Source organism: Mastigoproctus giganteus, chromosome 10 (assembly GCF_048544385.1).
Source record: "Mastigoproctus giganteus isolate SK-2022 chromosome 10, ASM4854438v1, whole genome shotgun sequence".
Taxonomy (NCBI): Eukaryota; Metazoa; Arthropoda; class Arachnida; order Uropygi; family Thelyphonidae; genus Mastigoproctus; species Mastigoproctus giganteus.
The window spans coordinates 222,634,471-222,660,724 of NC_143584.1; the positions used below are offsets into that span (position 1 = coordinate 222,634,471).

The 26,254-nt window shown below is 36.6% G+C and overlaps 2 protein-coding genes across 5 annotated transcripts in view; both read left to right on the forward strand.

Annotated features, from left to right (window-relative positions):
- LOC150079962 (uncharacterized) overlaps positions 1–26,254 on the forward strand; it is a 102,566-nt gene that overhangs the window by 34,300 nt on the left and 42,012 nt on the right. For all 4 annotated transcript variants that reach the window (XM_090382464.1, XM_090382465.1, XM_090382467.1 and 1 more), the window contains exon 3: positions 18,025–18,179. In XM_090382464.1, the coding sequence (XP_090238590.1) occupies positions 18,025–18,179 (155 nt within the window). The remainder of the gene's footprint in view (positions 1–18,024; positions 18,180–26,254) is intronic.
- Positions 19,292–20,260, forward strand: LOC150079963 (uncharacterized). The gene has a single exon (XM_090384016.1). It carries the CDS (start codon positions 19,292–19,294, stop codon positions 20,231–20,233), a length of 942 nt encoding a protein of 313 aa, XP_090240142.1. The 3' UTR covers positions 20,234–20,260.

A 26,254-nucleotide genomic window follows, 5' to 3' on the forward strand; every position in this document is an offset into this window, starting at 1 on the left:
CAGACAATGGAGAAAAGGGATATGCGCATTAAGACTGACAAATTTAAATTAGTAAAAGTAACGAATGAAAGTTCTAAGCGCATAATAGCTGATAAAATACCTCAGCGAAAACCAACTGGTTTAATGGTATGATTTGTTACAAATTATCCAACTTTTTCCTGCTTTGTTCACATCAAGCAATTCCTTGCGCATTTCTTTAAAGTCAATGACCGAGCGAAACACAGGGGTGAGCACGGAACACCAGAGAATAGTAAAGATCTTTACAGGGTTGATCTATAAAATAGTAAATCAATCCTGTAAGAGGTAATTGAGGCTGTGAGGCGTCGTTATATCTTCCCTATAAATTTCGTATATTCTAGGCCAGTTTGCGTGTCGTTGCTGATGTTTTTGCACCAAAGTATTTCTGTTGCGCCAGTAAACCCAAAAGTAAATAAAATCAAATCAACCAAAGTATTTAACGCCATGGGAAATTCAGCAACTGTGTCTGGAAGCTACGTGTATTCTGTGGGTAGTTTTCTTGTTTTTACGGATGAAAAGCTGAGTTTCGGGGTAAGAAGAAACAGCACAACCGTCATCGGAGATCAATTAACTCAACTATGATGTATAAAAAGTCATACACTTTGTTAGGATTCGAAGGAGGTCTTTTCTATAAGGTTTGGAAGGATAGTAATCGTAACCATCATGCCACTTACGCGGTTTCGTGTAAATTGTTATTGCCGTTGTTGCAGGGTTTTCGGAGCATCAGCAATTTAGACTCATATCGCGCCGTATATATACAGGGTGTTTCAAAAGTGAAGGTCAATAATTTAAAGGTGAACTGTACAGACTACAATATGCAAAAAAAAGCCTAGTAAACATTGGTCCTTAAGTGAATCGTTTTCGAGATATTGCACATTTCTAGTTGGGATCCACCACTGTACAGAGGTAGGATCCACCACTGACTTGTTTATTTAGTTTAGTTTGTGCTCATTTTCTACTTTCCCCTCTCTCAATGCTCTGAGATGTAGCAGACATACTAGTACTTGTCAAAGGATAGTCAACATGGAAAGAGGTTACAGCAACGAAGAGTATGCGGACATGCACTTCATGTATTGTAAAGCCAACGGCAGTGCACTCGAGGCTGCACGTTTGTACCAAGAAGCATTTCTCCGCCGAAGGCAGCCCAACAGGCGCACATTCATCAGAGTACATCAACGCCTTAGAGAACATGGGCACTTCTCACATGGAGTACGAGCAAGTAGGCCTAGAAGCATAACACCTGCTGTTGAGGAAAGGGTGTTAGAAAGAACATACTGTAACACGTAACATCTGAAAAATCCTGTGGTGTTGCAACCAAAAATTAAAAATGTATTATCTTATGTTTAATAAAAACCATCCTTAGCAAAGGATTCACAGCTTTTTGCTAAACTAGTGCTCCCATAGTCAGTGGCGGATCTTAACAGAAAATGTGCGTTATCTCGAAAACGGTTCATTTGCGGCCCGATGTTTACTGGGACTTTTTTGTTTATTTTAGTTTGTACTTTTCACCTTTAAATTATTGACCATCATTTTTGAAACACCCTGTATATTATGTCTTTAATTGCATTCTGTGGTAGATTTTTCTGAACGAAAAATCGGAGTTTCCAGGAGAAAAACCATCGCAATCCTCTCCAGAGACTGACTAACTCAGCCACGTCGGGAAAAAAAGCTCATAAAAATTTCTCGTCATTGACGGAGTTTAAACCTGAGCCCTTTGCACACGATGTGGGAGGATAGTACAAAAAAAAATAAATAAATAAAATAAATAAATAATAATAGTTAACTATTGATTGTGTGTTTCTTTTTTTTTGTTTTGTTTCTTTTTTGTATTTGTATTTGGGTTTCAGGAGCATTGACAACTAAGGCTCTGTTGCTCCGTGTATATTATCTGTAAATTGCGTGTGTTCTGAGGTCGATTTTCTGTTTGCTGGACGAAAAACCCGAGTTTTCGAGAGAAAAAACCATGCTACCCTCGCCTGAGACCGATTAACTCAGTCATCGACGGGATTCGAACTCAGGTCTTTTTCACCCGGTGTGGGGAGGACACGATCTTACCAATTTCTACCCACGAGGGTCTCGGGAGGATGGTACTACTTGCGAGGGTTGCATGAAATAGTATTAATATTAGCCGCATTGTGCAAGAAAGACACAGGCTGTGCTGCGCGGGCCGACATAAAAAGAAATAAGAAATTACAAATTATGTGCTTCGCTCCCACGTGTTTAACTATCTTGTAGACCTTTGAATTTCTTCAAATTATCAGCCAACTTGTTCCAGTACACAACAACTCACTCGTTAAAAGAACACTTCCTACAATCTAGTCTAAAGCTCTTCTCTGTAATTTGAATTTATGGCCCCTCAGTGAAATTTCCGCCTTCATTCATTTTACTAACCCCTCTCAGAGTCTTATAAACCTCAATCAGGTCTCCTCTAAGGTGCCCGGTTGTCAAGCTCTGTAGCACACATAATCGAAGTCTTTCCTCCTTTCGCCCTTTTGTCAATCTCACCATGCGTGTTGCCCGTCTTTTGACCCTTCTTTTTCCTGATAAGGTCTCCTTGTATGTGGAGAGTATGGTACTTTCAATATGTGCGTATTTACCACACATCCTCACTGTGATAATAATATAGGGTGATTTAAAAAGTCACTGAAATTTTAAAATAAAAACACTAGAAAGTTTCGAGGGTCATCCAAGGTTCAAAGCTGGTTCACTTGTTTTTTGTGCGATATTAATAGACAATTTTTTCACTGTACGCAAATCTGCTTTTTGTATGGAGGTGTCAAGTGATTGATGCCAGTCAAAACAAGTCAGATCCGCTGCCATTAGTGCCAAAAAAACTACTCATTTGAAACAAAAAATTGGAACCAAAACAAAGGTACCGAAAAAAGCTATATAATCGACGTTTGTGGACTGATACAGCTCTCAACTAGGATTCAATTACAGAGAGTCAGCATTACAAAGGAAGCTAGTTCCTGCATTGAAGAAATAACATCGTGCATTGTAGTGCATTATGGAACACACCAAAGAAGGCTCGGTATACAACATCTTGAGAAGAGAATATTTTGTGAGGTAAAGGATTTTTCTTAATGTCACCAATAGCAGCCTACCTTTAACTGTTTTCCGAAAATGTCTTTCAAACTTCAAAGAATTTGTGCAGCATATTGAGAAATATTTTTATACTACGAAACTATCAAATGGTGCTTGATATGCTCAATGTGTTACGGTATATTATTGTGGTGGAAAACCCTAGTTGATTCCATAATTACTTTTCCCATATTTATTTCAATTGTAATTGGTACTCGCAGTTTCTTTCAAGGATAGCATATCATTAACGCAAAACTTGCTTACAAGGTTTAATCCCGACTCCTCCGTCCCCCGTTCCCACACTTACAGCGTCCCTTAGCGGCCTTCATAATTTGATTGTTAAGAAGAAGAAAAAAATTAGAAAAGTTGACTAGCTCTCAGAAGTATTTCCAGTGAGGAAGGCACGTTAATTAGTGCATGACTTCACAGACATACTATTTGGGAAATTTTCGTTTTGCAAAGGGGAAGCCAGTTTGAGAGAATCGCAGGATGACCCACTTCCAAAGAAGCTGGCTAGACCTGTCTTTATGCGGCCAAGTAGGTTCTTCTTAGTAATATCCCATTAATCTCCAGACCACTCTCACGTGTTAAAAGCTCACTTAAATATTATTTAGTGTGAAAAAATTCAATATCTTTAACGTGTCTCTGCTAAACACCAGAAACTGAAGCTAGTGAAGGATCATGATCCTTGGATGTTCCAAATTTTGCGAGGTCACAAACATTCACAATTTAAGCCAAGACAGAAGCTGGACTGGGGATTGTGGTTGTTTTGAATTTGCACCAATGCAAGGCAAAGAGACCAATAAGCAGATCATGTCTGTAAACTACAGCTGTTGGCTAGTCGATTTGCTGGATGAAAAATTTTACAGATTGCCGAGTTCATCGACAATATGTGAAAAAGGCTAATAAGTTTCCATTGTCCAAGCGAGATTCCAATCCAGGTCTTTCCTCTCCCCTCATTGGGTCACAGTGGTTATAATCACTAGACAACGAAAGCGATATTATAACTATGTACTGTGCTAGTCAGAGCAGCAACTGGAAGCTTAATTTCAGAAAGCCACCGCATATGATAGAAAACCGTACCAATGCAGCTGTTCTCAAGCATCAGCTGGGACTCCAGCACCTCCAATCGAAGCCTGTCATAGTCCATACAGTATAAGCAATAGACTGTGCAGTAGTGGCAGAGGGTAATATGGAGTGATGAATCACATTACACAGATTAGGCATCATACAGACCCACCTGGGCGTAAAGCATGCCAAAAGAATGCTTTCGTGCACACACACACACACACACACACACACACACACACACACACACACACACACACACACACACACACACACACTGAATTATACTCATAATGAAGTTCGGCGATGGAAGCATAACGGTCTGAGGCTTGTTTCACACGGATTTACAGCGACTCTTTTAAAAAAATTTCGAAATTTCCTCATAAGTGTTTTTTTTTATAAAAACTCAAAACAATAAAGGCATTAGCACAGGATACTTAGAACTATGAATGGAGGTTGAGAAGACAGAAGATACTTGTTGAATGATTTGAATTTCTATAGATTGCAATGTAATTTTCGGATGAAGGTTGAAGTTAACATTGTTTCAGAGAGCAAAAGTAGAATGGAGTAAATGAGAAAGAGGCAAAGTTGGTTCTGTGAGTTTGGAGTTGAACAGTGAATGGATGTTGACTGGTTTTAGATCGTGTTCGGACAGGATTGGAAGAGAGAGAGAGAGAGAGAGAGAGAGAGAGAGAGAGAGAGAGAGAGAGAGATGAGTGGGGGATTTATAGATCTTAATTCAGAAGAGCAGTGCCCACGAAAGTATCTATCGAAAAGACGCAGTATGTAATGTGGCTGTCATAATGAATTGATTAAATGCGAATAACCCAAATCAAACCACGTGATTTGTTTAAAGTGAATTTTATTGTGTAAAAAAGTATTACATTACATAAAGCAATTTCCACACAATAGAACTAACTGCTTAATAATTGGTGATGTTCCTGGGCTCCTTATTAAATCCTGTCATCAGGCCTAATTAGGAAACACCTGTGTATCCTGTAAAGTTAGCACAACCACCAAATTTTTCTTTGATTTTCGATCATCAGATAGGTCTGATGATCGAATTCAATAAGGAATACAGAAACTTCATCGTATGGGAATTTAAATGATTTCAACGAATCAAGTTGTTTGATTGGTGTTATCTTTGCTATGAATCGTGCTTAGCAAATATGATATACATTTAAAACAAGTTCGGAACTTTTTTTGACAGGTGTATATAGAAAGTGATTTAGAGTTACAAATGGAATTGGAAATTAAAACTCGGAACTCTATTCTTCAGTGGCACACTGAATTTTATCTACCTACTATTTATCTACTAAAGAAGATCCAAAAGATGCTCCCTAGCTAGTCATTTTGCTTTCAGTACAGTAATATTGTCTTTTTTAAGGAATATCGAAACCCTAAAGAGCGGCTGTATGGGATCAAAAGAATCTCTCTATCGCACATGTGGTTTTGAAGTAGTCTGAGACCGGAAATTGAAAAATTATCCATTCGTGCCAAGAAATGCTTGTTCAATCCTGTAGACCAAACAAAAAAGTAAACCCACTGATTAACTATACTGATGCCCTTGAAACACACGTACACGAATAATAAGGCATTGGACATAAGGCCGAGAATTCCACGAGCATATCCTAGAAGATAAATACTTCCAGTTCCCAGAACAATTAAAGTCGAGGACACAGTTAGGTGCGAACCATTGCAAAAAAAATTCGCCACGATGGCGTAAGGAATAAAATTAGGCCCACGTCATTATTTTCAAGTTTCACTGCTAAGTTGTTCGAAAAAAAAAAATACAATAGGAGTCCAACTCCTAATTGGTTCAATTTCTTTCCATTGCATGCAGAGATATTCATGACATCTTTGGACTACCGTAATTCGCCGTTTGGGTTGTTCTAAGAAAAGCAAAACTGGAATAAAATTTATTCCCCTCGAGGTTTCACCTGTTTATCTTTAAAAAAAAAGAGAGAAATAAGGCCAGTCGTGATGAACTATCATATTTTTATCTTTCACGGCTCCCAACCATTCTTCAGGAAGTACAGGAGGACTTTCTCATTTCCATTTCATTTTTCAATCCAATCACAACTCAAAAAGGACTGCATTACGTGTGTATGTGAAACATCTGCATACATATTTTCCAAGACATATGCGAATGTTTAGAGGCGGCAGAAGTGGCGTTATCACGAGTGACTTTTCACCTTTCTACCGTTAAGACAGGTCGCAAGGGTCGAGGTCATCTGTAATGTCTCGTGCATCGTCGAAAACGTGACCGAACGAAACTGCGGCTTATCTGCCTGTTGTCTAAAGGCTAGATGGGAAACCGGCAGATCTCATTCATCCATCACGTGATTGAGAACGCAGATTATCACCTGTTGTCGCTGGAAACACAAGCGATGAAAAATGACGAAAAGAAAGCTAATATTGAACCTACTTACTTGCTTCCAACTTAAACGATAAGATAAGAAGTACAACAGGGACGAGAAGATAACACAAATTACATCTTTGTTTGTAATGTAAAATGGGGGAGGTGTTCAGAAAGTAAGAGAGAGGTCCGATGAGAAATAAACTTCCTTTTATGCTACACAATTTGTGTAGGTACGACATCCTACAGAAAAGGCTTTGTATCTGATAACCTTTCCGACGGCAAGATAATAAAACGCGGATACGGAACGAGAGGATGACCGATCTAGTAGTTGGTTGTGAGTGATCTTCAGTCTCATTATGGTTGCTCGGTTACATAAGAATTTTAATTTGGATCTCATCGCTGGAAAGGATTAACTTCACTCGAATTCAGGTCTTTTCAGCCTTCATGGGTAGAATAGTTGGTAGAATCGCCGTCCTCCCCTCATCGGGTGGAAAAGACCTGAATTTGAGTCCCGTCGATGACGCGAGGAATTTTTATGGGCTTTTTTCATAACATGGCTGAGTTAGTTGGTCTCAGGCAAGGGTAGCATGGTTTTTTATCCTGGAAACACGGGTTTTTCATCCATCAAATAGAAAATTTACTCCAGAACACATGCAATTTACAGACAGTGAATACGGATCAATATAGCCTTAGTCGCTGATGCTCCTAAAACTCTGTTACAGTTACAACAGTAACATATTTAAAAAGATAGAATCACAGAAAGGCAGAATAGCTGACTTTAACCTACAAGACTTTGATCTCAAGTTCTCTGTATCATTGACTTAAAAGACTAACGAAGTAGTCCCCCTTTAAAGACTTGATATAGCGGATTCAGTGATTTTGTCACTGCTGAAAGAAGTTCCGAAGCCCTTGTTTATCAATCCTCTATGTCCTGTGATTTTAAAAATGCCATGAAATCTCTGCCCTTTTAGTGCAATTTTAGCGAACGCAAAAAGAAGTCATAGGATACGGCTCTGAAGAATACGGAGTGTGAAATACTAGAGCCATGCTGCAACATGGCTGTAGTATTTCACAATCTGACCCACGGCTGCAATGAGCAAGTCCTCCTGAATGCCAAGAGAAAATTGATTTGTTTTTTGACTATGATGGGATCTTGCAACAAGAAACTGTTTCACTGAGTAAAACTCAATCAGCGTTTCTGCTCTGGCGATTGGAATAAAATGTGGGTTACTTCAGTCTCAACAGTCTGAAAGTGCCAATTTCTAACGAAGAATAACATAGCCGAAGTTCCCAAACCACTGTACTGTTCAAATATAGATCCCAGTGATTTCTTCCTGTTCTTAACGATACTCAGAAAGCAGAAATTTCATTTCAGAGATACAGGAAAAATCGCTGGATGTACTAAAGGAGATAAAAAAACAGAGGCTCTGGGAATGCTTCGAACAGCGAGTTCCTGGACAGAACCGCTGGACTCACTGTATAAGTCTCAAGGGGCAACATTTATAGATAACAGAATCGAACACCTGGTGACACCTAGTTCTATGAAAATACGAAACAGAAACAAAATCCCCGAAAATTATTAGAATTTAAATTTGTAAAATCGGATGTTAAATGATTCTGAGCACCATCAGCAGGAAATAAATAAATAAATTATTCTTCTCTATGGAAGAACGGTGATTATAACCCACTTGCCATCCGTGAGGGCTAGATCAAGCAGTACTTAATGCTCAACTTTCACTAGACTAAAAGGAATATACTTATGGATATAAGTCACCTAATAGCCAGTACTGGAACTTACTTTTTTTGTTCTGTAGAATTCTCTTTTTCATACTGTGATTCATGCCTCTATCAAATATTTTGTTACTGCAATGAATGGTTTGCTTTTCATGACTCTCCAAGCAGGCTAAGTTGACCATCTGGTACAGGTGGTCAATTTTAACTCTGCGTTCATTGCCGATCAACATCCAGTTTGATATCAGTAAATAAAACCTTGACCTGTGACCTGCAGATCTGAAAATATTCCTCACGTGAGAAAGTGGCAAAGAGCTCTGCACACATTAATCCAGGCCACCATCTGGTTATGACCTATTTGCCTACATAATTTGGGTTTTCCTAACGATACGTTCCTTTGTGTTCAACTTTCATTCAGAAAAAGAAGACACTTTCAGGGCGTCACGTGTATTAATCTCAACTAAACCGGTCCCGTATTTCTGCGAGCTGTATCCTCCTTGTTTCCGGAGTGGTACTAATAGCAGATATGAATGTAATATGAACACGATCAGTCCCCATCTTCACACTATAAATTACCATAACTTACAAATACGACTGCTATTGTTCAACCAGGTCAGCGGTCATTGATGACGCCAAATGAATATAGGTCATCAAAAGGACACCGAGCAATATGGTGAAGATGTCAATTTTCTTAGGTAATTACACTTGGCACACCCCTGTATGACAAGAAAATAAAACCTTAGATAGCTGAAATTTCTTTGTTGCAGTGAATAAGGTCCACACGGAAATAAAAACAAATTAATGTAAGCAGAGTATTACATTTCAAGCGCATTAGATTTTTATTTCTTAAATTAATTGATTTTTTTCCTTTTCGTGAATAACTGAAAAGAAAAGTAAATATAATTATTTCTTTATCAATTAATTACTAAGCTTATAAATTTACAGAGCTCTTAATAACTCTATAGTTTTACGTTGTCTAAACTTAGCAGTTCAATTTAATTACAACTATATAATATTTATTACTCTTCTCCCGTATACTCTTTTTTAAAAAAAAATATATTGTTATGTCTAAGATATATATCATGTCTCTTCACCGGAGCCACCACGTTCCCAAGTATAACATAATAATACAAGCGAAGCATGCAATGACTGTCTAAAGCTAATAATGCTGCATTGAAACTACACTGAATGTACGAATTTCTTTTTTTCTATGCAAATTGTATAGAAAAAAGAAATAATAATTGTTGGATCTCTATTATTTTGATTTTAATGAAATTTGGAAGTCCGAAATATAAAATTTCATGAAAATCTGTCCAATGAGACTCGAATCATTACATGCGGACGGATGGACGGAAGAACACGGTGAGTACAACAGGCGCATATGCATGTATACATGCGAACGCGCCTAAAAAGCACAAATAAAAATCCAATGTAATTTAATAACGAACTAAAATGGAAACTGAGATTAAAATAAAAATTATATCATGAAATTTTCATTTTATACAATTTCATTTATTTTAAAACCATGCTCTCCCACTCTCGCTAGATACGACTCTAAACAGAACCGACCCCTTTTACATGGCGATGGGTCGAAGAAGACACTGTACGTCCTACAACCAAAATTGGAATGTGAAAGACGTGATCTTCATTGTAAGACCGACATCTTTATCTTTCAAGATCTTTTCCATGTTCATCATTGCGCTGCGTCCAAGTGAAATTCTTTTAATTTCAGAGCCAGATTCTCCGCCTCGGTCGATCTTATATCCAAGAAAGATGAATTCCCGAACAGATTCGACCTCTTCATTGTTAATTTTAACTTCTCCACTTCCTGCTGTTGTCATAATTTTTGTTTTCTTGATGTTAAGCTGCAGTTCCGCTTTTTCGCTCTCATCTTTAACCATTAAAATCAATTGTGTTAGATCTTCCTCATTTTCTGTAAGCAGAGTTGTATCATCTGCATATCTTAAATTATTAATGTTTCTTCCGCCAATTTTCACTTCACTTTCTGACTCATCCAAGTACAATTTCCTCATAACTGATTCATTATACAAATTAAATAGAAATGCGGATAAGATACAGCCTTGTCGCACACCTTTTCCGATTTCAAACCAGTCTGTATCTCCAAATGTTGTTCTGACAGTTGATTCTCGGTTGGTGTACAATGATCTTATTATTCGATGAAGCACATGTATACACCTTTCTGAAATTCATGGCTTTTTCCATGATCCAGCGGATGTTTGCGATGTGATCACGAGTGCCTCTTCCTTTGCGGAAACCAGCTTGAACATCAGGGTTCTGTTTCTATGATTCTATACAAACGTGTTTGAATGATTTTCAATAGAATCTTACTTGCGTGTGACATCAAGGCTATTGTACGGTAGTTCGAGCAATTTCAGGGTCTCCTTTCTGAGTGTGTTCTGAGGTCCATTTTCAGTGTTTTGGGCGAAAAACCCGAGTTTACGGAAGACAAACCCAAGCTACCCTGAGACGGTTTAACACGTCTCAGGCGAGGTTAGGAATTTAAAAATTCCTATCGTCATCGATGGGACTCAAACCTGTTGTGAGGCTCAAAAACAAAAAAGGTAACCTGCTCCCTGCACAATCAGCTGTTTACAGCATTTATTGAAGAGGTCTTTAAAAATTCCTCTAGTATCTGACGGGATTCGAACCAAGATCTTTCTCCCAACGAGTCATCAGTAGCGAAACGACATGTTTCAGCGCCATCGTTTGTACTTTCTTGACCTTTAACCTGAACAAGTCGCCTACACTAAAAAAATAAACGCTAATTTGCAAGAAACGAAACCGTTATTTATAGCGATCAACTTTATTGACACAAATAACATTTTATATTCCAATCAATTCTGTGGCTGACATTCTTTCCGCCCTCGCGGTCACCTCTTACTGGTTTTCAGCGCCTGAACAATTATAAGCGTTTAATAAGAAACTTGAACAGAGGTAGAGTATTCCTCAGAGGTGAGACCGGTAGGGTAGCACAGCGAGGACATCAACATTCCCATTTCTGTGAAATATCACGAAGTGACAGTAAAGACCGTTGCTGTCAAGGAGAGTCCTTTTATTCCATCAGGATGTTTGCAGGTGTAAGGAAAGGAAGCTCCTTGAAAGGTTAATTAGATGCAATTTTGCTGTCATTATTTTAATTTTGTATTATTAATTTTTTATTTGCATTTCCAAAAATGGAAAGCACGCTTATGAAATCATCATGTCTGAGTGTGGGTCGCCTTTAATCACTTTTTCATTTATCTGTTTATTCAATTCCAGCAATTTATGAAACTTCTGGAAATCGGATAAACAGATAAAAGAAAAAAAAAACTACCTCTTTCACCAACTAATAAAATAAATTGAAGAAATGTGTTGGTAACTGCTAGAATAGCATCAGATTGATTATACACATAGAGAGAATCAATATATTAGGGAAACCATGGAAACAGTGGAATTTCTCCACTAATACCGGTGTTCCCCCAATGTTCAGTTTTTTTTTATCCCATCTTTTCCTCTTGCATATTAATAATCTTCTTTCATTTGACCTCAAATCCTATCCATAGTTTTGCTGATGATAGCACATTGTATTCCACCTTCCAGTTTGAGAAACCTTGCCCTACACGAACAACTTCAACTTTTCGAATATCCATTACCAATTCCTTAAATGAAAAAGGTATTCTTCTTCTCCTAAGATTGTCTTCAATGACGTTCTGGGGACTGCCTGACTTCTAATCTCTCTTGACATAACCAATTACAAATATTGCTCCCTCTGCATCTAAAAAACTGGGTTTTCACTTTTGTTCTCAGCGTTATTTTTGTTCTAAACATCTACTCACTCTGTGAAAATTTAAAATCCGTTCTGCCATTGAATATTGTGTCCATATCTGAGGCGATGCCCCCACAACCTCACTCAGGCTTCTAGACTACATTCAAAAGAGGACAGTTAGGTTAATCAATGACTCATCTCTTACAAAGTCTCTCCACTCTGTCTCAAACGTTCTCTTTCTGTTGCATGTCTTTTTTATAGATCCTTCCATCGGCGCTGTTTTTCTGTATTGGCTTCTATAATTTCTCCCCTCTTTCTCTCTCGTCCAAACCAGTCCGAACACATTCTGTAGTTCGGGTCAACATCCATTTACTGTCTGCGCGGGTAGCACAGTTATATCATCACCTCGAATTCCGTCCATGACGCGAGGAACTTTAGTGAGATTTTTTCACTCCGTGGCTGCGTTAGTCGGTCTCAGGCGTAGATAGCAAGGTTCCCCTCCCCACGGCAACTCGGATTTTTCGTCCAGCAAAATGGGCAAATGGACCATGGAACACACGCAATTTACAGACATAATACACAATGCACGGTAGATGAATTCGGGTGACCTAATGACAATTTAATTTAATTTTTTTAACATCCATTTATTGTCCAACATCAAATTCATAGAATCAACTTTTCTTCTTCCTCATTTATCCCTTCAACTTCCGTTTTCTGGAACATCTTTTCATGTATTTCCTGAAAATTGCAATCTACAGAAATTCAAGTTGATAGTCTACAAGTTTCTTCTTTCATTTTCTTAACCTTCAATCTATGCATGGTACTAATTACTATAGCAGTGTTTCTCAACCTGTGTGCTGCGGAAAATACAAATTTAAAATAAAAAATTAATAAATCCAAGTTTTATAATAAAAATTAATTCAAACAAAAAATTCGTTTATTTACACTCAAACAAAAAATTCATTTATAACCACGCTTTCTCGGCGAAGGCAAAGAAAGTGTGGTTCTGGTCTTCCTCATTAACCAGAAAACATTCTCTTCCTCGAGGCAAGGCATGTACAGTAGACTGTCCAAATAACGGCACCCCAAATAACGGTACATTCGAAATAACGGCACACTGAGATCGGATGTGTATATATAGAGCAGATAACTAAAGAAATAAATGTTCTTGTTTATACCCCGGCACGACCACCAGGTCAGTGGAGTTAATCTTATTTAGTAGTCACGAACTTGAACTCAGGTCCACTCAAAAAAGCGCGTGCTACTGCACTCTCTCACCTGACCACTTGACTACGTCAGATGTCTTGCAGTGCTGAAAAAAAGAAAACGCCAAGTCATGTGATTACTGTATTTGTTTATGTTCGCCATCTTGAAAGTGAATTCTGTACTATCACGGATTATACCTCTGTTTTACATTTATTTTAAATTAAAAACCCCTCACTATGGCTCCTAAAGTTCACAAACCTCATACAGAGAAGAAAAGAAGAACATTAAAGCTTAGTGACAAACTTGATATAATCCAAACTATTACATTAGGGCCACCCGGAATTTGAATTCATATACCCATGTGTATTGTGTCTGTTAATTGCGCGTGTTCTCTGGTCGATTTTGCCTGTTTTGCTGGACGAAAAAACCTTGCTATCTACGCCTGTGATCCACTAACTCAGACACGGAGTGAAAAAAGCCTATAAAAGTTCCTCGCGTCATCGACGGGATTCGAACGCAGGCCTTTTCCACGCGGTGTGGGGAGGTCGGTGACGATACCACTGTGCTACCCGTGCAGACTAAACGTCATATAATAAAGAAAATAGAACGGGGCGTAAGCAGAAGTGTATTAATGGCAGAATATAACTTTGGATCGTCTAAATGTTTACGTTTTTTTATGTGCAGTTAATAAAATTGCATTCTTAATTTCTCTATTTCTTATTTGGCCTCATTATTTCTGCATTAAATACATTAAAAATAAATCTTTCTAAATAACCGTTGTTTAGAAAGTCTACTGTATTTTTTTTTAAAGTTGGACACTTTTTTTATTTATTTAATTAGGTGGTCCCAGCCAATATTTGGCAACTCCACCAAACTATACCACAGTTTAGTTTCATACACAGATATCATAATACGATTTAGAATGTCATACAAAATGCAAAGTGAAGCACAATACATTACAAAATGCAAAGTGAAGCACAATACATTACAAAATGAACGTCCTGGATTGATGCTATTTACAATTTCTAATATACAAAATGCAGAGAGCGATGAGTACGCTGTTCCAGGGCAACTTCTATCAGTTACAGAACGAAGTTACCTCTCATCCTACGCTTTCTCCGTTAGCTGTCGTTCTACTTTCTTTTCAGTTCCTTGTTGCTCATTTTCTAATAAAACCCTTCTTAATTTAAAACTTTGTGTCGCAAATTCTTTAAACACTACGATATCCTCCCTTGTTTCAACCATTTGAACCTCAAAACCTCTACTTAATACTGTTATTCATACTTGGAGCACTACATTTCAACTCAATCCTTAAGTCCACATACTCTTCACAATCGTATAAAACATGCTTCCATGTTTCCACCTCCCCACAAACATATCTTATTCTCCGAACTGCTCCAAACTTACTCAACCTTTCAAAGAAAGATCCATGACTAGTCATGAGAAACAAACTATACAAGACTGTCTGAGACCATTTACAACATATTCTTTCTTACACCTGGTAAAAATTCTTGTTATTTCTCCTTTAAGCGAAGTCTCCCATCGACTTTGCCAAATCTCTAGCAACTTGTTCCACACGTTTCTCCTACTTCATATCTCCTAGATTTAGTTCTAGGTCCAGCAACTTATATGGTTTCCGTCAAATAATAGCACAGTGCCAGTAACAAATTCAATGGCAGCTTCCTCACTATACTCTGAAGTGCTTCATTAGATACAGTTCAACACGCTATCAACAGTTGCATCGACATTACTCTTTGTACTGAATACAGCTTTCGTTCATTCCTTCCGCTAACCATATTGGTCCACTGTAGTTATCGGCGCAAATATACAGTCAGATAAAAGATTTATTGCTTTCCCCTTAATACCCATCGCTTCAAAAAAAAAAAAAAAAAAAGAAAGAAAGAAATACTTTAAAGTCATCACTGATTGCAGACTGAACTATCCTATCTTTATATGAGGATGCCTCCTTACAGATAATCCCCACTTCAACAACAAAATCTTTGTTTTTATCCCAGAAATCGACAATCTATGTAGTTTACACCATTCGTTCAATTCTGACAATACCATATTTGCTGTTGTTTCCAGTTTTACCCTCTATCTTCCTTCTACCGTTACAACTACGCCATCTGCATAGGCAATCCTGTGGACATCCGAAAATTTTTTCTTCAACCAATCTTATAACACTATTGACCACATTAGTGGACCAAAAACGGATTATTGTGGGCATCCTTTCAAGAAACCTCTCTTGTTTCTGCTTCATATGCGTTCTTAACAGTCACAAATCTATCTCTGAAGTATTCTTTAATTACAGTATAGATTTATGAGGAATATTTAGCCTTCCTCAACGTCATTAGAACATTCTCCCAACTGATGTGATGAAATACACCAGCGAAATCTATAAAGATGCTAGTCATGTGCTAAACATTTGCCTCTTGTACTGTTTTTAGTCGTATTAAAGAAGAAAATAGTTTAAAGAAAGTATCAGACATGGAGAGATCTAGTAAAGGCATCAAGTAATGAAGTAAAGGCATAAGGTAATCCAGTAAAGGCATAAGGTAACGGGGGAATTTAAATCCCCTGCGGGTGATACTGTTTTCTCAATTGGGCGGGATAATGAAGAAACATTGGATTGGAAAAGTTCATAGGATATTTGATCATACAATTGGAGAAGAAGAAGGAAAGATAAACTATACACAACTGCAATTGGAAATAAGAAAGGGAAATGAGGAGTATCTTAACAGGTAAAGCGAGAAGCCTTTCACAATAGAAAAATTAGAGCAGTCAATTGGAAGAATAAGATTAAGAAAATGTCCAGGTATGGATTTGATCGAGGGTGAAGTGAAAAACGAATGTGGACAAAATGGCCAAACCATCTTTTAGGGATGTATAATGCGTGTTTCCTGCACCATGGAAGGATTGTCCTATTAAAATATTGTTAAAGTCGCCAGAGAAACCTAGAAATAAGCTAAATAGACCAATTGCCCTATTGCCTGGTTTAGGTAAGGTCAATGAGAGAACGCTGACAGGAAGGATCAACTATTATAATGAACAGAATCTTCCAATTTCAGGGAAACAGTTTGGCTTTACTCAAGAAAAAGGAACAGAAGATTTCAAGTGAGACAGTAAATGGATGCTGAATGGTTGCAGCGCGTGTTCGGATTGGGTTGGAAAAGAGAGGAGGAATCAGAAGGCAATTCAGAACAGCGCCTGTAGAAATATGTATACAAAATGCATGCAGCAGAAACAGAATGTCTGTGAGACAGTGTGGAGAGATTTTGTAAGGGATAAGTAATTAATTAATTAACCTAACTGACCTCTTTTGAATAGAGTCTAGAAGCCTGAGAAAGATTAATTGGGAACCGCCTCATATATGGCAATAGTATTCAGGGCGGATTTGCGATTTTTGCAGAGTGAGTAGCTGTTTGGAAAGAAAGTAACGCCGAGAGCGGAAGAGAAAACCTAGTTTTTTTAGATACAGAAGAAAACAATATCTAGAACAGAAAAAATGTAGGTGATGATGTTTGCTAATGATTTGTAGATTTATGGGGTTGGGAAGGAGGGGAGGTACATGTACAGATGGAAAGCTGAGTGGAAGAGGTGCATAAATACAATTTAAAGTTTAGTGATACTAAGAGTAACAATGAGAACGACAATGAAGGAGGGAGAGGAGGAAGAGGAGGAGATTAACATCTTAATTGAAAGAAAATAGAAAACGAAGAAGTGGACAATTTCAGACATTTCGGGAGTGTAATAGATAAAGATAGACGAATTCACAAGGAGATGTGCAGAAGAGCAGACCAAGGAAGAATGTTTTATAACCGTGTAAAAGTGTAAAAGATCTAGTTTGGAGAAAGGAGGCACCTGAGAGGGGAAATGCAAATGGTACTCTATAGAGCTTATTATGCACCAATAATAACCAGGAGAAACTGGGAGAAGAACAATTACAAGAAATGATTGTGAGGAACAGACTGAGGTGGTTTAGTCATGAAAATGGAAGGTAAAGGCCAAGAGAAAGGCCGAGAAGAAGATGGCAAGAACAGGTGGAGAAAGAGAGAGAGAGATGGTGGGACGATGGAGAAGACCGGTTTCCTTATCAACCCGGCAAGAAGCTGGAATGACAGCGGATAAGTAAAGAACAATACAGTATTTTAATCTGCTTTATCAAGACAGTAGTAAGACTTGCAGTTTTGAACAAATCTCTATATACACTGTTCCATGAGCGATTATATCTTGCTTTTCTATTTGTACTTATGCATTAAGTGCCAAGGCAGCTAAGGCAATGAAGCGTAAGTATATTGTATCTTCGCATATTGTTCGGTCGGTTTGTTCAATCCTCGTCCGAAACCAACTAAAAAAAAGATTTTCTCCACACGAGATATAAGAACAACAGCGATAGCAACTACTGTGCTAGCGAAGAAAGATATTTTACAAATAAAAACAAAAAAATGCTCTCTTTTTTTTGAATATTTTAAAATATTGTTTTATAATTTGTTATTGGGTTAAAAGTAGAATACAATAAGTTAAATCTCCTTTGATATTTAAGATTTCGGCCCACCGAAATCTTAAATATCAAAGGAAATTAATTTTTTTTAAATTTAAACAGTGATTAAACGTTCTAAGGATGCTCTATTAGAAGGTGCCATTATAAATTGATAAACATCATGGAGTAAATGTTTCTTGCAGTTAGTGTTAATTTTAAAGTTCTCTTTTTTCATGATGTTGTACTCATTATTAATGATCTCCCCACAAAAGATGTACTTACTCTGAATAACTGGGCTTTGTTTCTCGACAGGTGATTCTCGTGGCAGAAATAGCCGCTGTGGTACCCAAAATAACATCGCTGCATGTGCAATGTGAAAAAACTGGTATAACTGTGAATGTTGATTTTGATATTCCCTACAATGGAATCGTGTTTTCTAAAGGCCATTTCAGCAATCCCAGCTGCCGGTAAGTAAATAATTACAGATATTTGTTAAAGCAACCTTCAGATTGCACATTTTTGTTTCCCCCACTTTTGACACGAATCCAGAACATCCATTGAATTCTTCGACTTTCCGAAATTCCCACATGCACAGATTATACTGCGTATAAACAGGTGATGGACAGAATAATGGAACCAATTGGATACCAGCGCCTTACAAGATGCAAGCACAGCATCACATCTGTGCTCGGGGTAGCTGCACATGCAAACCCCTTCCGTAGCAGTCCGAAAAGAATAAATTAATAAACCCCCTAATGACGTGTATAAAATTAATCAAAGAATTAAATAATTGCGTGAAAATAAATTTTGGTAAATAAATCAAATAAAAAATAATTATATAAATAAATAACTTTTATTAAATAAAAAAAAATAAAATAATTGCACAAATAAATTTTTTATTAAATAAATTATATAAATAAATTGATTTCCTTAAATAAGCAAATAATTTTTAAAATATAAATCACTTTTGTTAAATAAATCAATAAACATTTTATACTAAATTAAAATTAATAGCACTTATATTCTTATATTAATATATAACTAAATTTAAAAAAATATATAAAAATTAAATATTAATTTATCATAATAACGTGCTAAAATGAAATTAATTTCAACAAATAAATTATATTTAAATAAATATTCATTAAATAAATGTGTTTTTATGAAATAAAAAGTAACTTTTGTTAAATAAATAAATAAATTATTATAATTAATGGCTCTAATATTTAACTAAATTAAATATTAAAATTAATACATCATAAATCAAGTTATTAAATAATCTTAAAAATGTTAAAATCTTTCATTGAATGAATAATTTCGTTTTGTCATTTCCGTTTTGAACAGCTATGTGACAGCCAACGGAAGACAGAATAGTTACAAATTCGACATTCCAGTGTCAGAGTGTGGAACAGTGGTGAAAGAGGATCCCAATGAGGTGGGAAAGAAAACGTATGGAAATACAGTTGTATTCCAGAATGATGAACTTTTCCAGGAAGTATGGGACTCGGCAAGGAACATACAATGCACATGGATCACTAAGAAAAATAAAACTGTATCTTTTAAACCATTTTCTGTCGATATGTTGGACATTGAGAACGTGACCGCTGCAGGAGACACTGTCGAATGCTGGATGGACCTGCAGGTAGGGAAAGGACCCTTTGCCCCACCTATTACTAACACCGTTAAGATTGGAGAAACAATAACTATTGTTATCTACGTAAAAGACGACCATGGTCATTCAGACGTGCATGTGAAGGACTGCTATGCATACGATCGTCCGGATTTTGATAATCCGCAGACCAAAAGAATTCAGCTGACTGACGAAAATGGATGTCCATTAAAAAAGAAGCTTCTGGAGACTTTTTATCGAACGCGAGACACTGGTGATAGCGGAGCAACAATTATCGCATATGGATTCGTCAACACATTCAAATTCCCAGAGAGTATGGATATCCACTTGGCATGCAACGTCGAGATCTGCAAGGCGGGATGCGACAGTCCTTGTATAAATGATACCACACCATCTTCAACAACAACAAAACGAACTACAGTCTTGAGAACTACAACCACATCAGTCACAACGAGAACTACAACCCCATCAATTACAAGAACTACAACTCCATCAGTTACGAGAACTGCAACGCCATCAGTTACGAGAATTACAACCCCATCAGCCACAACGAGAACAACTCCACCAGTCACAACGAGAACAACTCCATCAGTCTCAAGTAGCACCACAAGAACCACCACATCTTCTACGACTAGGCTATCTACCACTGGTTTCACTGTCCCAAGTAATGGAATTCGAACCACTACCCCTTATGAAGAATACACGGATTCCACGAAAGGACCGCACAAAGCTAATGCATTTCATGACTTTCTGCACGAATATGGGCGTTATCGAACTTATATTGGAGGAAGAAAACGTCGAGATGTAAAAGCCCGATTTCGCACCAGTAATGTCACCGTTTCTGTACAACACTCAGTTGTGTTATCTTCCGACAACTTCCTTAAATTCTGACTCGACCCTTAACAATTCTGATCACAGCCAGAATTGCAATTTTGTACATCTTTATCCACTTTTACTGTAGGCTCGATTCTTCCATTAATACATAGTGATCGTTTTAAGTGAGAATCCATGAAAACGCCAATAAAAATAAACTTAAGAGTATTAGAGACATGAAATTTAGTAACATTCTTTATATTCTGACATTATTTAATTTAGAACAAAAATATTGAAAATTCTCACCATTGTGACCACAACTTAACAAAGTATGACGATGCAAATTCGTAAATACAGCAGTCAATGTGCGAACACTACTCACAAAATTCATATCCTCAGTCTCCCTGGACATTTTCACAAACTTCCACACTGCAGATTTTGATCACATCGAAATTACCTACAAAAATCACGTCATATTGAGTAGTTTAAAATCGTTCTGTTTTAAGTCAGTGTGCGCATAATCTCACTGTTCGGTGATATTATGCACAGAATAAAGAATGTTACTTGTAATTTTAATATCGATAGCACTCTTTTATTCGAACTTATTGCATTTTCGAGGATTCTCATTTAAAGTGATAACCCTGTATCTCTTTTGGGGTACCTGTATAGTATCTGCCATCGTCAGCCTCAGACAAAGAAACAATAAGAAGATAGACGTTGATGAAAGAATTTTTTTATTCAGTGAAAGATTTACAACCCCATCAGACAAGATGGGGTTGTAATGGGGTCCATACAAGAAAGCGTGTCATGTGAAAATCCCATCTTTGCATTGAGTTTGAAAGGTTATTCATTCTTCGCATTAAAGAGCCTTTCAAACTAAACATATATGAATCATTTATTTCATTGGAACGCTCAACAGACCTTGAAAGAGATTTGTCCAGTAGCATGGTGGAGTCTTTGATAAAGCCAACTTCGTGCTATTAGATAAATTTGTTTCAAGATGGAAATTAAATAAATAGCGAAGAGAACGGTAAACATAAGTAAGATCTGCAGGATCAAGACACCGTATCAAATCCCACCAAAGTCTCCATTCTTTTTATAAAACAGAATAAATAATAAATGATGAATATTGAAAAGTACAACGGCAAGATATACCAAGAAATATGCAAATTAAGCGATTTTTTTTCGTTAAAATTGCTTGAACCTAAGTTGAATCACAAACCTCCTGGAATATATACCTACGTCTGAGCACTCTATTATGCGCGTGTCGTTATACGGGATGATAATTTGAAGAGAGTACGCTTGGAACTATGGACACTCGAGTATGGTGTACAGTTGATATTAATTTTTCCATAAAGAAAAACATTCTAAAATGTATATGAATCTTATAGAAATAATAAAAAAAATTACTGTCTGTTTTTCTTTTCCTTAAAAACTCCTAAACTGCATCTATTTGTAAATGATTGTCTGAATGTTTCATATAGTTTATACTTTGTAAAGCATGTGGTACTAATTAAATAGACCATACATTCTCGCCATACAAAGTACACGGTGTTCCAAAAGTCTAACACCCGATAATTATTGGTAGCACGTGAATATCACCCCCTACATCTCCAAACTCAACACTAATTGATTTCTGATTATGGGGGTACCTAAAGCCTCGTCCTGACAGAGGATCTCAAATATTTGCCATCGTAAAAGATGTTACATGTTGGGAAGCTGCTCCAGTTCCAGTGGATATGTTATTTTCTACTGTGAGCAAGATAATACCACTGCTATGTTCAGCACTGAATGTTGTGGTGGACATATTGCGAAGTTGCTGCTGGAAATTTCTTATGAAACGTACGTTTATTGACGCAATTGTTCATCAGCGCGCCCTCTCCTTCCAGATACTTGGGACAAAATATAGTACATTTGACTCCATTAAAACTTCCACAACTCGTAGAGTATTGTTGTAAAAACAGTTCAATGGTACATGCAGATGTTGTAAGATTTTAGGAGCATCAGCAACTAAGGCCATATTGCTGCGTGTATATTGTTTGTATATTGCATGTGTTCTGTGGTCAATTTTCTGTTTGCTGGACGAAAAAACCCAAGTTTCCTGGAGAAAAAAAAAAAAAAAAAAAAAACAACGCTACCCTAGCCTGAAACAGACTGTCTCAGCCACATTGTGGAAAAAGCCCAATAAAAATTCCTCATGTCATCGACGGGACTCTGTGGGGGGTGGAATTTGAATGATTATTCTTTAGGATTTATTATTTATTATATATTGTTCCCTTATGAGATGTCCACCTTAGTTTAATTTCCCCACTTACACATCTGACTTTACTTTATAGGAGAATTCCAGTTTCAAGGGAACTTCTCAATTAATTATAATTCCCTTCGGAAAGGCTGAGTGTTCAAGAATGACAAACAACACATTGTAATACGTAACAAAGTTTATTTACATATATATATATATATATATATATACACACAACATAATATGCAATTGAATAAAAAACATGTAATATGCTTACAAAGTTAAATATAGGATACCTTGCATATATTATTCTTATATTAACAATCAATATGCTATTTTCTTCATTATACTCTGTGTTCTCACCATTCCGTTACAATAACTGAAGACCAATCTTAATTTTCCTAAAGTCTCTATTTGTTATTAGTCTTTCAGTTGGACCAACAATTCTTCATCAATACAAACACTATATATTCAATTATTTATCTTTAAAACAATCAATTATCTAATTGAATTCAATTCAATTATAATTCAATTATCTATCTTTGAACCAACAATTCTTCATTAATACTAACCCTATATTCAATTATCTATCCTTAAAACATTATAAAACCTTCTCATATTAACTTTACTATCCTCCTAACACATTATATAATCATTTGACAACAATCTAATCTCTTATTTATCTTTCGTTTATCTTGCATTCTACAATAGCCTTTTTTAAATAATTAAACTCTGTTAGTATATATATAATTTACTTCAGAGATAATTGTTCTATCAATTTACTTCTAGTGCTATCCTTTTTTCATTTTAATTAATCACTATACTGTTTTACTAACAGTCCTTGTTAACTTACAGTACTTACTATTATCTTTTTTCTTCCTTTCCGGAGAGGTTTCAAACTTCCAATTTTGGCTCACTGAGGATCTCCTTCATCTGTTTTCAACTGAACCTGCTATAGATAATTTTCTGGAACCTTTTTCTGCACTGGGACTGGCGTTCTTTCTCCACCTTATTCGGGCTACCATCCATTCGCTGCTTCCTTCCTTCTCGTTGAGTTACTAATTTTTAGGCTTCGTTCTGTCTAATCGGCTAGCACTTTGCCTTCACCACCTGTTAGCTTCGATACAGGATCTGCTTCCTCCTGTCTGGGACATCAGGACTCGATGCCTTCATCAAAAGGGACTTCCTCCTTTCCTAAGCACTTACGCCTTCGCTGATTTTTATCACTCCATCCTTTTACTTTCCCTTTATTTTTCTTTTTCCACCTTGTTAAAAACACCTTCTCAAAAAGGAAATCTCACAGACTCACTTCACAGCCCCCGCTCCTCTCCCCGGTTCTCCCTTTTTGTTCATCTCAATTTCTGTACCGCCTACATATGTCAAATCCGCTCTAATTTTCAGTTAACCAATGTTATTCATTTTATCAACTTTCCCTATTTCCTATTCGTCCTTTAAAATTTCTCAAGCTGTATCTTCAGAGCTAATTTTAATCTTTCTCACGGTGTCCGTTTAGTGCCCTATCCCTTCTTATTTTGAGAACTTTGTAAAATTTCTCAGGCTGTCAGTACCTTTGAAGTCAGCCGCTTATAGTTACACTGTGGTAGACTAATTTCCTACGATCTAACAACTTTGCCATCACGACAGCCAGCCGCCAGCCTTAAATCTAATTCCCAGCATTTCGTTCCGTCTCTTCTCCAGGTGTCACGATTAAAGAAATGTCCTGATAGTAGCATGTTCCACGGCGCTATTGTTTACCAGATTTGCCACCTTCTGCTAATAGCAGTAGTTACGCGCTTCTATTGTTTTGGTTTGTCTGTGTGAGCTGGGAATCGAGTGTACCCAGGTTGCTAATAGCTTTCCACTTACCGCTCCCCTTGTACAGACGTTGTCTAATTTAATCCCTTGACTTGTAAGGTTCGCTCCCCCATATTGCCATATCCTAATCTTTATTTTACATAAATCTCACTTTTTTTTTTTTTTTTTTAAATATTAACCATGTAAGATTTTACATCTTACAACTCGAACTCAGATCTTTTCCACCTGGTGTGGGGAAGGACAGCAATTCTACCAACTGTTGCTACCCACGAGGGCTCCGTACATGCAGAAAATCAATGTCTGAAGTATTGTGAACCAATGGAAGACAACAGCTTTCCACTTTAGCCATATGAAAGTTGAATACCAATAATACACATCTCGTACTTTGATAACTATAAAAGTTCCCAACTGTTATGAGTTTGAAAAAACGGAGAGGAATGTTACCAAAACTTTACCCAATGAGTCTGCGAACGTAAAACAGTTAGTAGAGCGCAAAGAGGCCAAAAGTGGCCCTACAAAGTAGCCCATACTTTTATTTTTTTTCCAATTTCACTCAAAGAAATTGAAACATTTAATATTTAAGTGTAATAAACCAAACTACAAGAATATATCAAAATAATTATCTTATATGAAGAATTATGAATGAATTAAAGAATAGTAAATGTTTAGACTAATTTTTTTCCAACAAAGTTTTTATGTGCCAGATCAGCATGGATAATCTAAACAGTCAGCTCGGTTCTTCTATCAGGCACATCATAGTTTTTTATAGCCTTGTTCTTTAATTTTTTGTATATCCCTTCTTTTGAATATCTTCACGTAAACAGGAGTTTTCTCTGTACAGTTTAATGAATTTTATAATAAATACTTTTGATGTTTTAACAGCAATATACAAAACTAGAGCCAAACCATAAATTGCACTTGAGCGCAATTTATGCTTTTTTTTTTCTGTCTTTTCTTTTTCTTTTGTATTTATGCTTTGTATTTTGTGTTCATACTTTAGCTATTTTCGTAACGATTTCATAATTGGGACTGACTTTTTTTTACAGACGAGGAAATTGTTTCACCATTAAATATTAATTCAAATCAGACAGGAATTGAAAAAAAAGGAGGGAGGGAGGAATTGTGAGAAATAGATACCACGAAACCGAACAGCAAGTGAAGCGTTTAATCCTTAAGATCGCTAGTAGATGGGCTGAATCGCAAGAGGAACTTAAACTGCCACGTTTTATAAAACATTCCTTTTATATCCATTACTGAATCTTTATTTTGTATTTACTATGGTAAATACAATATACAAAATCCCATTATAATTGTTTAGCTAGAGGTTATCTAGGTATATTGCATTTAGAATCGATTCTCCTAAATCATATCGCTCCCAATTTTTCTATAATAGGAATTTTACTGTATTTCAAACTTTTGATAACACTGGGGATTTCAAAAATTAAATTTACGAAGATAATCCTCAAAATCCGTCCGAAGATTTCAAAGATTTCAAACACACCTCATTCACAGCGTTGGTATTTGTGATGCAACCAAATCACACCAACCTTGAATAATTAAGAATAGCGTAAAGTCAAGGTTATTTATCAACATCTGGACTTTTAAGTAAGAAGAACAAAAACATTTTAAGCCACTTCAGAAGCCACACCAATTCGCCATAAAAATATAAATCTTTATTATTTTAGGAGGATGTATATATCATAAAGACCTAGATTAATAATCCAAGACGGTGTGCAGGCCAGCGATTAAAGAAAAAAAAATTAAAGGTCAATCCGGATTGAACCACGAACCTCTCGATCCGCAGGCGGCTGCTCTACCAATGAATTATACCCCAACCCAATTAAGTACCATCCTGCAATAGTAACACAGTTAGAGAAGCGCCTCCTTTTTTTTTTTCTTGTTTACTTTAATTTCTCCCTCCCTCCCTCCCGCATAGGGAGAACTTTTGTTATCTAAACATTTTTAAATTTCCCATTTGAAATGGTTCTATAATTATAAAATTGTCGAGATTTATGAAAATCTAAGTTGCTGATTCAGTTCCT